General features: G+C 41.3%; 1 protein-coding gene across 2 annotated transcripts in view; it reads left to right on the top strand.

Moving 5' to 3' along the window:
• The first annotated feature begins 1,773 nt into the window (after positions 1–1,773).
• The window catches only part of caskin1 (CASK interacting protein 1), a 29,979-nt gene continuing 18,671 nt past the window's right edge, over positions 1,774–13,081 (top strand). For both annotated transcript variants that reach the window (XM_085933733.1, XM_085933734.1), the window contains exon 1: positions 1,774–1,861. In XM_085933733.1, the coding sequence (XP_085789859.1) occupies positions 1,774–1,861 (88 nt within the window). The remainder of the gene's footprint in view (positions 1,862–13,081) is intronic.

The raw sequence follows: 13,081 nt of genomic DNA, 5'->3' as shown, positions 1-13,081 counted from the left end.
TTCAGGTAAACTCGTAAACAATACATTCACCCGAGAGTCACTCTACCGCATCCCACTCAAATATAAAAACAAATAGTATTGCATTTTTTTTATTCAAAACAGAATCATAGTTATTATCATTGCAATATGATACAAATAATAATCATCCTTGTAATTAATTTATATTTCAGTTATTTTTGATAGAATTGACCTGCTACGTACTGAATGTGTCTGCAAGCTATGACGTTTATGAGAAGCTAAAATAAGCAACGATGACCTCGCTGACTGTCGTTGATTTAAGTTGTCATAAATCATATTTGAAACCTCTCGAGTTGGTCGAAAGGTGCGTGTTGCATAAATGGCCGCTTGAGGGCAGTATACTACAAGCAATACCCACGCATTTATAAACGGTGAAAACGTGCATTGAAGCATCCATAGATAGAACATGAATAGTTGAAATATATTGATGCGCGTAATGTGTAAACATCCATTTATTGTAATGACACGATCATGTCATCTCCAGGATTTCTTGTTGGTAGGGGCGCTTGATCAATCATCACAATCATGAATTGTGTCTACACTTGCTTGTGCAATTCATGTAGTGCAGCAGCACTACTGTCATTTTCTAAAGCTGATAGTGATGAGTAAAAAAGATTGATAAAAAGGGAGAAATTTATAGATGCGCTCTTTGCAAGCGTATTAATTGCTACTTTATTTTTCTTACATAACTTGCTCGATGCGGGGGAGGTAGACAACAGTAGCCATGCACTGCTTACTGCCCACACAAGTAAAAAGTATGTTGCATCAACACTACTCGGGCAAGTGAAATTGAGTTACTTGAGTTCATGTCATTTCAGATGGCATCAAAACCTCTTGAGTTGTGCGTGATGTTTCAAGTGCAGCATGCGCGCGGTAAAGACGCATGGTCAGCGTTCACTTGGCGCATCTATAGAAAATAGAAGCCATTAAAGAAACAAACCCATTTTGCGACTGCTCCGCCCCTTTGTTGCAGCACTACTCACGAGCACAGCAGCGCCACGAGCTGGCCCAGCTGTGGGGTGCGTGCGTGCGTGCGTGGATCCCCACACCACCACCACCACCACCACCAGCAGCTTCTCCAATGTTCCCCTCCCCATACACAGCCCTCACACAGTCAGTCTCTCTCTCTCTCTCTTTTCTCTCACTACTCCTGCCCCCACGCGCGGGGAAAACATGACCAAATCCAAAAGCGAGAGCGCACGCGGAAGGATGGCTGCAGCTGCAGCAACCGTGGATCGTATTTTCCACGCAAAGCAAAGCGTCGCTTGACACGGACACAGTTTCATCGCAGTTTCCACCGCGATGCAGTAAATTTGCGAGATACAAACACGACGAAGGCCACCGTTGGTTTCTGCAGTCGGACAACCTTGTTGTGGAGACCCGCTCGTCTCCTTTTCTGCCTTGGATCTTCTACCTCGCGAAGGCAGCGGACTTAAGAGCTGCTCCTTGTAGCGCACGCATCTCTCGGAGCTGCACTTAGCAAACGAGGAGGGGGGGTGGGTGTACGATAGCATCCCTCCATCGCAACGCACCGCACCCCCCCCCTTATTCTTATTCTGCCCTGTCTCATACCATCCTACACCAAAGCTCCAGGGGTCTCGTCTAGCCGGGGACCAAGAAACGGGGGAGGAGGAGGAGGCGGGAGGGAGGAAGGGAGGTGAGGCTGGTTGTGGCGCACTCTCCGTGTGGGAAGGCCGGACTGAAGCGCCCCTCTCTCGGAGGATGTTGCGGGAGTAGCACGTCTCAGAGTGGAAGATGGGGAAGGACCAGGAGTTGCTGCAGGCGGTGAAGACCGAAGACCTGCTCACCGTGCAGAGGCTGTTGCAAAGGCCAGGGAAAGCAAGTAAGAAATCACATTTTTCTTTGACTTCATATCCAATCATGTCACTTTTACAGGCTGGAAATGAAAAGGATATTGCGGGCGTGCGCTTCAATGGCTATCGGCATCAGATGTTGAGCATCGAGAGCTCGTGTGTGAATGTAATGCAGCAGAAATGGGGTGGGTGGGTGGGTGGGTGGGGGTGGGTGCATGGGATTGCTTTGACCCTTGTCTTGCAAATGACAGCTTCAGGCTTTTTGACTACAAATTCGTTGTGGATCAAGGAATGGAGATGGAAACAATAGACTCCCCTTCCTGTATGACCCTGCTCCATGTTGATTATTTTCTGCAGGCGCTAGAGCACTTAAGCATCCAGGAATATTCCAGGTCCACATCCCACTCTAATGTGTGGGCAACGGAGAGAGAGAGCATGTAATGTAGATCAGTGATTCCCAATCAGCAGTGTGCAGTGAGTGATCACCAGGTGTACTGTTGGAAATGATCCAATTTCATTTTATCGGTTTGAAAATTCATTTTTTAGTTTTTTTTTCAATTATAAATGATATTTTACATCAAAGTTCAAGGCTAGTAACATTCTCACAGTACATAAGTTCAAATTCAGGGTATCTACAGTATCTAAACTTTTGTTACGAAGCTCCCACTTTATATCATTTTTCAATGATTTCAGCCATATATCCCGCTGATTTGACCAATTTCCTGTTTAGTGGGCAAAATATATTGAGTCTCAGACAAACAAGCGAGGCAGTTGAACGTCAGCACCACGTTAACACTAACCTGTTTGTCATCAGGCGTTCGACGTGAAACTCACGGGGGGGGGCAGCTGCGCTTGTGTGGCGCAGAATGCGACCTATTGCATATGGAGGATACAGTCATGTGTGTGAGCAGAGCTTCTGCTGCAAGTCATTTGCTCCTCTCACAGGCCAGACATGCTGTCTCCATCCACGCACGCACGCACACACACACCTGGCACCATCTGGAGAGCCATCATCAGTTTGCTGCCCTCTGCACCACATGAGATCGTGGCCATGTGCATGCGTGTGATGTGAGGTCAGTGTTTGTCGATGCTCTCTTTCAATGTTTGTGCGCCATGTTAGCGCCGTTGACTTCCTATTACAAGCATACACACGGAAGCCCCTCGATAGCGTGTCTTTCCGTCTTTTTTCTTCTCTCTCTGTCTCTCGCCCATCTTTGTGTGTTGATATGCGAGGCTGGCAGAGGAGGGGAGCAGATGATTGCATCCACGCCACTGCACATTCACAAAGGAGCAGGGAGGCAGAGTGGAAGGATTCACATGCTGTCAAAGGGAGTCAGCGCAGTGTTACGCGCCTGGGGGAGAGAAATATGATCAAACCGCAGCTTTGTGGATGTCGTCTGGAGCCGCGCTTTGTCCTTTAGTGCTCATCGCTGTCAAATATTACGGCTGGAAACCAATCGCACAACACGTTGCTTTGTATTTGAGAGAGGAACATCGAGGTAGTAACTCAAAGGCCAGCTTTTTTTTCTTCTATTCTTGCGATCCTATCCATCCTGTTCTTCCGATCTGACTCGGTGAAGGATGGGAGACACCATCTCATTTATCTTCATATATATATTGAATTCAGATGCTGACAGTCAGGGGCCAGATTGAGATGGATTGCTGATGAGGCTCTTGTTAAAAAAAAAAATACATAAATGTAACTCTAATGATAAGAGATCACTTCATTTGGCACTTAACGATGTGGACTTGGTTTAGCAAGTGCCCAGATGAGGTCAGAGGAAAACCTGCATGAACAAGTTGTTATCTCACGCTTATAATGGTAGGATTCATCAAACAGTGGTTGCTAAGCTACCGAACAGGAAGTAGCCTGCTGCTATTTAAAAAAATATATATATATATTTATTGATTTATTCAGCCTTCTGATTTTCCCCACTGATTTGAAAGCAAAGTTGATTATAATGAGGAGAAGGCGACTTGGTACAAATCATTGAAACAAATGTTGTTTTTTTCCCTTCCTGGCAGTTCTATTGATCATAGAATTCAGCTTTTTTATTTATTTTTTTGCACATGTCTGAGTTCTATATATTTAGCTCCAAAACATCATCAGTCACTCCTGCTGCTGCTGCCTGCCCAAAGTGATTGAATTACATAACAGATGGAGAGAAAGATGGAGAAGGGTTTTTTTTTTTTTGGTAATAAATTTGCTTTAATGAAAATAAGAAATGTCAGGAAAACAAATAATAAGAGTCAGCGCCTAAATGAATGTTTTTATTGAGTGATGGCAAGGTAAATTTTGAAATGGTGGTACAAGCCGATGGCAACAGATGGCATAGCTAAACGGCATCTCTGTTCTTCCATTACTCGACTACTGTGCACACTGCGAGCTTCTGTGTCTCTTTCGCCAACACTTACTCATCTGCACAATGCACTGTACCAAAAATAACATTCTAGTTTAATGGGTCATTGGCAAGTTCAAGGAGAAGGAAAGCACAGGAGAGGTGACGAAATTGGAAATACGAAGGGACGTAAAACACGTTCCATGGTGGCTCATCAAACCTTTTTTTTTTTTTTTAATTGTGCCGGCAATATTTTGAGCAATTTTATGAAGCCATCATGAAGGCAAAACAAAAACAAAAAAAGGCTACAAGGGAAGGTTGAGTTCTTTTTTTCCCCCCCAGGTTTAATTTTCCCTTCCAAAATAATCATCCGGTCTGGCAGTGGCTTGCTTCCATTATCCAGATGAGCAATGTGTATGTAATGTTGAGTTCCAGAAAAGAGAATTTTTTTTTCCGACTGCTTTTCTTTGTGGCTTACTGTACATGTGCATGCGCGCATCACAACAGTGTGAATATTCTCTTCTTTGAGGATTTCACCATTGCCACTTAAAGCTGACATTTAGCCGAGATAAGGGAACATTAAGCTTGTTTCAAATATTGCATACAGCCGCCTTGGGTTAACACATTTGCTTTGATCACTGCAGTAGGTGTGTATTACTTGGGGCTAGTCTTGTCGTTTGAAGCTAATAGGCCAATGGCGCCAACCGACGGGATTAGCCGAGCCAATAAGCATCATTGTTTATTTTCCGGATGATGTTGTGTACAGCTGTGCAACACGTGTTTTGGGCGCGGATTGCTTGTGCATGCTGCGTGCCAAATTTCATATCTTACCTTTCTGCGTCATTCTTCCTCTTATAGCATTGAAGGGTGTTGATTTATTCAGTTGCAGAGAGTACCGGGTGTCTGAGAGGGGAAAGGTGTTTATTGGGGGGGAGGGGGTGCGAAAAATGCTTAAAAATAGCAATTTCTCCCTTTAATGATTTGTTGGATCAAAAATTGGATTCGTCGAAGGACATTACTGGTTCATAGGATCTGAAAAAATGGATTGAGTAACTTTTTCAGCCCAATATTTGACCAATGTGAACTGTGATTCATGTTATGTCTTGAATAAGAGTCATATAAAATGAATTCTGGGGGAAGTATGGGGAAAAAAAAACACAGTCTTGTTTCAGAAATAAGCACATCACCAAAAATGTATGCACTTGCACACTTCAGAGACCCAACTTTGTGTCGACAAGCAATAAAAAGTCCATTTTCCATATGGCCCCCCCCTTTAAAGGAAACATATGCCATTTTGCTCCAAATGAAAACATTTCTCAAGAGTCTCTTTCATGCTTTGGGTTGTCCTGCAAATGAGCTCGGCTAACCACACCCACCTCTAGTGTGTGTGTGTGTGTGTGTGTGTGTGCCAACACAAGTACAGCTCTGTGTGGGTTACTACCACTACTGCAGGTTTTGGGGTGAATCCAAAGATTGCCTTCTAAGAAAGAACCCATGTAGGTCGCATGACTTCAGCTTTCACTTGGTGCTATTGTAAGTGTGAGATTGACTGTGCTGGAAATTGTTCGAACAGATATTCCAACTCAGCGTGGTGGGATGGAGTCACATACTTTGGCCTTCAGATGTTTCGCTAGGGGATTACATGATAATCTGACAACACGGATTAGTACATCAGATCTTCAGGTCCATTGGCTACAGTCTCTTAGAATATGTTCAAATGTATCATACATTTTATTGTCTGTCTGTCTGTCTGTCTGGAGCAGCAGGTCCTCTTCTATTTCTTCACATCTCATTCCATCAATCCAACCTTGTGGACTTCCCGCTATCCTTTTGATCCCTGTATCCATATCAGCCATCCTTTTTATCCTCCTCCCTGATCCCTTAGTATGTCGCCGCTATCCTCTTTGCCTTTGTCAGCTCTCATCTTTCATCCCGTCTGGTTTGACTCGTGATTTTATTATAATATGATGTCATGAATAATTATGGTTGTGTAATCAAAGAAGCTCATGTGAATTGTCAAGGAACTATATTTTTAGTTCAAATCATCATCAGTGCTAAGTTAAAAAAAATAAAATACTTATTTATAATATTTGCAAAATCAAAATCCTTTTTTTTCTGCACTACTTTTAAACTCATTGACATTGTTCATCTTTAGCTGTTGTTTTGAAAAATATTTCAGTCTACTGGGTGACCTACTTTATGAACTTAAAAGTTATGACATGCCTCATACATAGGCAGTAAAAACAAACAGAACAGTGTCTGGTGTAAAATCATGATTTACAGAGAAACACATAAAAAGACTCGAATGACTAGAGACGGACGGGGTAGACACTTGCAACAGATATAACTACAATCAGGCTGTTGTTCTCAATGTAACTCACACACACACACACTCACACACACTTCTTCAGCAACAGCCCAAAGCTTTCCACTGCTTAGGGTGTGTGAATAGGCCACGTACAAAGGGGCATTTAGCAAGTTGACAAGCCGGAGTGAGCAAAAGAAACTTGGGTGCTTGGCTTCAAGGACTTCAGTGTGTTATTTTAAATCAACTAAAGATCAGGGAAAGTCCATTTCCTTAATAATGCTGCATATTGGAATGGAAATTATAATTCTGAAGAAAACTTCAATGATTAAATCACAATTAATGTCTGTTTGTGAAATTAGATCTTGGATTTATTTGGATTTCAAAACCATAAATAAAAAAAAAGAGCTGCATGGTTTAATGTCTCTGCATGTCGATTTAAAAAGAGGCCTTTTGCGCCGTTGTGGGCGTGGACACAGCTGACTTCATTGGCTGCCAGTCAAAGTGACGAGGAAACCAGTATAAAAATCATAAAACGACGGAGCTCGTACTTTTTTTGTTAAATACTCATTAGTGGTACTGCATGGTTAAGAAAAAAAAATCAATCTTAATATTTAATGCCATCTAAATGTGTTACCGTTTAGTGTGCAGCGCCGCTTCCGATTGTTTTAACTCCCCGAGCAATCGAACAGAAATAGCTTTGTGTTTGTCATCAAACAAAAAGAATAGATCCGCATTCAAATCTCAGCAAACATGCACGCACCCACCTGACATTTCCACCTTGATGGGGGGGTCGGCCATCATGTGCATCAAAGCCTTCCCACATTCAGTCTCGCTTCCTCTCCTGTGCTTAATCACTCTCTCACATTTCGATTTTTACATCCTACACTTTTGCGGGGCCTCTTTTGCAACCAAAGAAGTCAAGTTATTTTTGTAACACAGTATTGCATATACAGCACAAAATCTTGTCATTCTTAGGCACCCACCCACAATGAAACATTTTTTATGATCCCAATCACAGATTGAATATTTTAAGCAGAAAACCATCACACTGGCCTTTTTTACACAAGCATCACATGTTCACACATGCGCTGTGCAGGCAGCCTGGTTGATGAGCTATATCTGGCGTCCCGCTGCTGGATTCAACCCTCTGACACTTCAGGGACTCTTGATGTCATTGTCACGTGCATTTGAATGTGCGTGTGTTTGAAACTATTTCCTATGAGAGAAAAAAAACTTTCCTTACTACACCTTCATCCGAGAACATTTTTGTTCTTTGAGTCACACAAAAACCATTTATTCCTGTTTGCTCTCCACTTTTTCATTCCTTTTGCAAGTATTAGACAACAGAAAATGTTCTTTTTCTTCATTCTGCATCAAAACTGACTAGTAGCATATCCGTATAGCCTTGTTTAAATCTAATATGTTGTTGTAAACACACAAAGAGAACAAGCAATATTTCAATCGCTCCTGGGAAAAAAAAAATGGAAACGTGACACTATTGTCACTAAACAGCAACAATATGTCTTTGCTGATGAACATATCAAGAAAGTTAACTGTCCGTCATAACAATAGCATCGTTATCAGTCGCCTCTAGACCAAAATGTCATCGCCAATTAGTGTTATCGCAGATGGTAAGGTACGGCTGATAAGTGCTGTGCAATCTCTCGCTTTATTTGTGTGTGTGTGTGTAAAGAAAAAGGACAAAGAGAGTGAAGGGAAGAGAGCCACTATAAAAGAAAAAAAAAAAAAAGAAAGGGAATTCACTGGCCTGCAGGGTTGAAATAAGAGGATGATGGAGAAAGCAGTGAAATGGGAAAAGCAAAGTAAAGACTCGCGGAGAAGCAAGAGAGGTGTGCCGGAAGAAAGAAGAGTTGCTTGAAAAAAGAAAAGAGCTTGAAAGGGATGGACCCGGTCGTGGAAGAAGCTGGGGATAATCACGATGAGTCATGCCTTGGCCCACTGGAGAAAAACATTACTGACAGTCCCAGGCATCCAAAAGGCCTTCTGGAGCTTCTCCTAATCTCTTTGGAGTCATCAGGGAGACAAAGGCCCCTAACAGACTGTTAGAGGTCGACGTAGCATAGCATGAAGCGCTTGCAAGTTAGATTATTATTCGGCCAATTACAAACTCACTTGCTGTTATGTTGTCATCGGACTATTTTTCAACATTATGTGGCGGATACTGATCCAGAATGTCGAATTTTAAATGGAAGATGTCTTTGGAGGTTGGTTGGCCGAAAAGTCCCTCATTAGCCATGTTGAGGATGGCCCATAGTGGCTTTTAGGCTGGACTCCTGCAGTTTTACAACCCTTTTAAAATTGCTCAATGAAATGTTCAAAGGCTTGCTTGCTTGCTTGCTTACTGCTGGTAGTGAAGCATTTAGTTGCAGAAAGTTGACTTGAAAAGACATCCCCTTGTATTATTAACTCTTCTAAAATATTCATAAGGTCAGGGCTGCATGAGGTATTAGTGGGATTCATTGATGGATTAAAAACAATTTCTTTTCAGAGTAGCACCAAACAAAGAAACGCTGATGACGTCATTGGTAAAAAAAAAAATCATTGGTCAATTCTCTTTGCTTGTCAGAATCTGATGATTTTTCAAAAGAGAGATTTCATTCTCGTTTGCCCACGTCACCGTCTAAATATAGGAAGCCAAGTTTGCAAAGCAAGGTTTAGCTGAGATAAGGATGAGAAGTTCTTGTTTGTTCTGGTCTTATGTCCTGCAGCATGGTGGCGTGTGATTCTAATCCAGAGCTGACTTCTTCTTGGCTGTGATTGCTGACAGTGTTATGGCAAATTTGTCGTTTTCTTTTTATTTTTTTTATTTTAAACTGTCGCCTGACAATCTTTGTGTGTTTGTAATTGCTCGGGAGTAGTCACGGGGTTCTCCTGAGGTCAATTGTCACACTCAGCATAACAGTGTGTAAATTGTTTACATACTGAATAAAACATAAAAGCATATAAAAACAAAAAAAAAGACTTTGCTGAGGTGATTTGATGCGGTTTCCAACACAGCCATCCATCCATCCATTTTCTCGTGTTGATCTTAAAATTTGTAAAAATACACCTTCTCACATCTTTATTTTCTCTCTAATGATGGATGTTTGATCTTCCCGTGTTTAGTCCCGACCGACATTGGCACAGTCTGCACTGCAGCGCACAGCTTAATCTGACTATAATGAGATTCTCTCAAGGCAATACACATTGGGCTTAGCTGTACTCAACACCGTTGGATTTTCTTGGGTGTGTTTGGAGATATTTACTGAACAGTAAGGTCATCTTGCAAATTTTAATATCGCCATCCACCTAACCCAGCGTGCGTGTCTAGCAGCAAGGATATTACCCAAAATCCTTTTCTTGTTTTTTACAGTATGTAGACAAAAGACAACATTGGTTTTTAATACTCTTTTGTTTGTGCTACAAATACTGTCTAACGTGGCTGCCGTGTCTCTCAGGGCCGACCGAAAGACCCCGTTTGACCCCTTTGCTGTTATTTTAAGGGCATGTCACTTGTGGCGTTATGGATGATCCAGGAATATCCCATATTCAGATACAATGAAGTAAAATTAAATTCCAACAATCTGTGTTTGACTCGTCAATATATTCAGTTGAACCTCATTCTTATGTATAATAAGCAACAGGCAAGCTTGCTCTTTTTTTTTCAACAATGTGCATGGCAAGTGAAACCATTTGTGTGTTTTGCGTGTATTGTTGCTTTGACAAATGTTAGCCACGAGAGAGATAACCTTGGAAGTGGGTGAAAAAGCTGTTGCTAGGTAACTATGGAGTGCCCAGTGCACTGCTAACTCTTGCAACTGTAATAGTCTCACTCTGCAAGGATAATCAATATTAAAAAAAAAAAGGGAAAAAAAAAGAAACCTTTCAACTCATTTTGTTTTTTGGGCAGTATTAAGGGCTACTGTGGTTTTTCTAACAATAATTTGTAACTAATTAAGGACATTAATAATTTGTACTGATTTTTTTTTTCGACATTTCATTGTAGAGAAACATTGATTTTTTTTCGTTAGCAATTTCTGAATCATGTTTGGAATTTTTGACTTTTTGTTTGTTTCATGTCCTTGACCCCCACTAGGAAAATAAATCCTCTTTCTGTCCGTCATTTACGGTTGTATATCAAAGTTGTTGCTAAATGATGTGAAAATAGATTCCCCATTTTCTGGAAGTCGACTGCAGAAGGGCAAATGACACTAATGGATGACAATGACAACATTCATAAGTCAAGTGGTCAGAGTGCATTAGCTGCATATCGGGGCCAAATAGATGAGTGTTAAACAACAACTCTGTTGTCTACACTATTTCACTTGGTCTACATTGATCACTTTGCAGGAGCTCTTCCTGTCCCGCCCCATCAGACCCTGCCGTCCGTCTCTAATTTAATCATACAACTTCCTGTTTACCTGCTTCTGAAGTGACATTTATGAGAGTAAATGCGGTTATCCATTATCCAAACTAATCAGAGCGGCCATCCTGTCTCGTCTGCTTTGCCAATCCCGCTCGTGCTCGCTCATATTATTCTTCTGCCATTCAAAGTATTGATGCCCTTGAGCAAGATGCACAATTTTTTTTATTTTTTTGCACCAACAAGGTTTTATGAAAAGTGTTAAGACTTTCATGCTGAGTAAGAGTTCTTAAGGATGTCTGAAAGTTTTGGACTGTAGAGGATGAGACAAAGTGTGCAAGAGGAGGTAAAAATGGGAGTGACTTTTCAGGTGATGGAAGTTTGCCTACATGTGGGAGTATATTTGTCACACGTTTCCTCCTCCGTTGTTGTCGGAGGTTTTGAAGCAGATGTGTCAGGCTTACAGTCATGCGAGAGAGCGTCGTTCTAAAGAGGTTACAATGTGTGGTGTATTTTTAGTACAGTTGACTGCAAGTGTAACTTCCACGGGCGCACTCTGAACTACACACACCATCAGAATGTTGGATTCAGCAGTGCACATTGTTTGCATTGTATTCTGAATTATTATGTATACAGGAGTTCAATTAAATATTGTGTAGGCTTTCTATGCCAAAAAAAAGAAAGAAAGTATTTTCGAGCCAGTTCCAAGAATTCATATTTTACTGCTTGACAAATGGGATGTGTATAAACTGTAATCTGCGATACTCTATGATATTGTTAAGATACAGTGTTAATTCATACATAAATAAATACAGAAGAAATAAATACAAAATAAATAAATAAAATAAAAACAGCCAAAGTTATTAAAGAAAAGTCCAAGAGAGCAAAAATAACATGAGAACAAGGAAACAAATAGCAACACAAATGCCCTTCAAATGCTCTTGCGTGTTTGTCATGATTGCTTATGATATCGAAAACGGCCTCAAGCTGATCTGTAAGCAATTAGTGCATTTACAATCACCAAGCCATAGCGGAAAGATTCTCACCATAACCAGCGTTTTAATTCATGAGCTAGGCCCAACCCACGAGCTGCTTCTGTTTGGGCTAAATGGCTGCATTTGGTCAAATTGAATTTCTCTAGACCAGAGCAGAGCAGAGCCAGCAGATTGTTTTAGGCTCATCTTCTGCGAATAAAAATGCCAACCATCTCACACTATCGTTGGGGTGTGTGTGTGGGTGCATGATTGTGAATCTTTGCTGTTTTGAGTGCAAGCACGGATGATAGAGAGGATGCTTGTTGCCTAGCAACCCTCCTCTATGCAACCCCGGGCTCTGCAGTTGTGCGCGTGTGTTTATAAATCAGGAAATGTGTATTTTGATGTCGATTGTGTTTAATTGCCTAATGAGCGCAAGTGGCTTCTAAAATTGATGGAATGATCGATATTTTGTGTTTACAATGCTAGGTGCATGTTTACATACTTCACAGAATTCCATATTTTAGAGTCATCTTGAGCAACCTTTATGGAGCCGAGGCATGTATTCAACAAAAAAAATGATCATACATTATTTATCAAATGGTCATATCCCCCGGGGAGAAAGGACCTTTTCTTCCAGCATCATTTGTCGTTGGAATAATCGGGTACATTACAAGCTTCAAACGATACACTAAATTGTTGAACCAATACATTTCAACTTCAAAGTCAAATCTAAGGATGTCCTTTTTGGAATTAGCTTGAACTAACACTTCTGGAGACATTCATTTGTCAGATTTGTTTGATGATGCTTTCATGTACTTTCCACCACTTTAACAAATCAAAGCGCACCGTTGATAAACATGTCTTCAAATAATATGCGGCGTCCTCGTTGCCTTTAGGCGTTAACTGCAGTGTTTGCTATGCGACTAACAATACGACAATCTTGTCCCAGACTATAAATCAACCTTAATGCTGATGGATATCCTTGGTTTGACCTTTTTGCGTATACATTCCAACAGGGACTTTTTATTGTCTCATTGGGACCGATCTACCAGAAAAAGATTTAGTGGACAACTGCTGTAAAAGGTGTAAACTAATCGGCAAATAGGTTTGGAAGTCTGTAATCCATTCATTGGTCATCGTAAACAGGTTTTGTGAGCCCGAACCACATGATCAAGTGCTATAAATGTGATTTTTTTTTTCCTCCTGCTCGGTGGCTTGACCTGGTTTCGCTTGAACTTGGATGGAAAGTGATCCCCAAATCC

This window comes from Syngnathus leptorhynchus, chromosome 16 (assembly GCF_054491065.1).
Source record: "Syngnathus leptorhynchus isolate UIUO chromosome 16, UIUO_Slep, whole genome shotgun sequence".
NCBI lineage: Eukaryota > Metazoa > Chordata > Actinopteri > Syngnathiformes > Syngnathidae > Syngnathus > Syngnathus leptorhynchus.
This window is presented reverse-complemented; position numbering and strand designations above follow the sequence as displayed.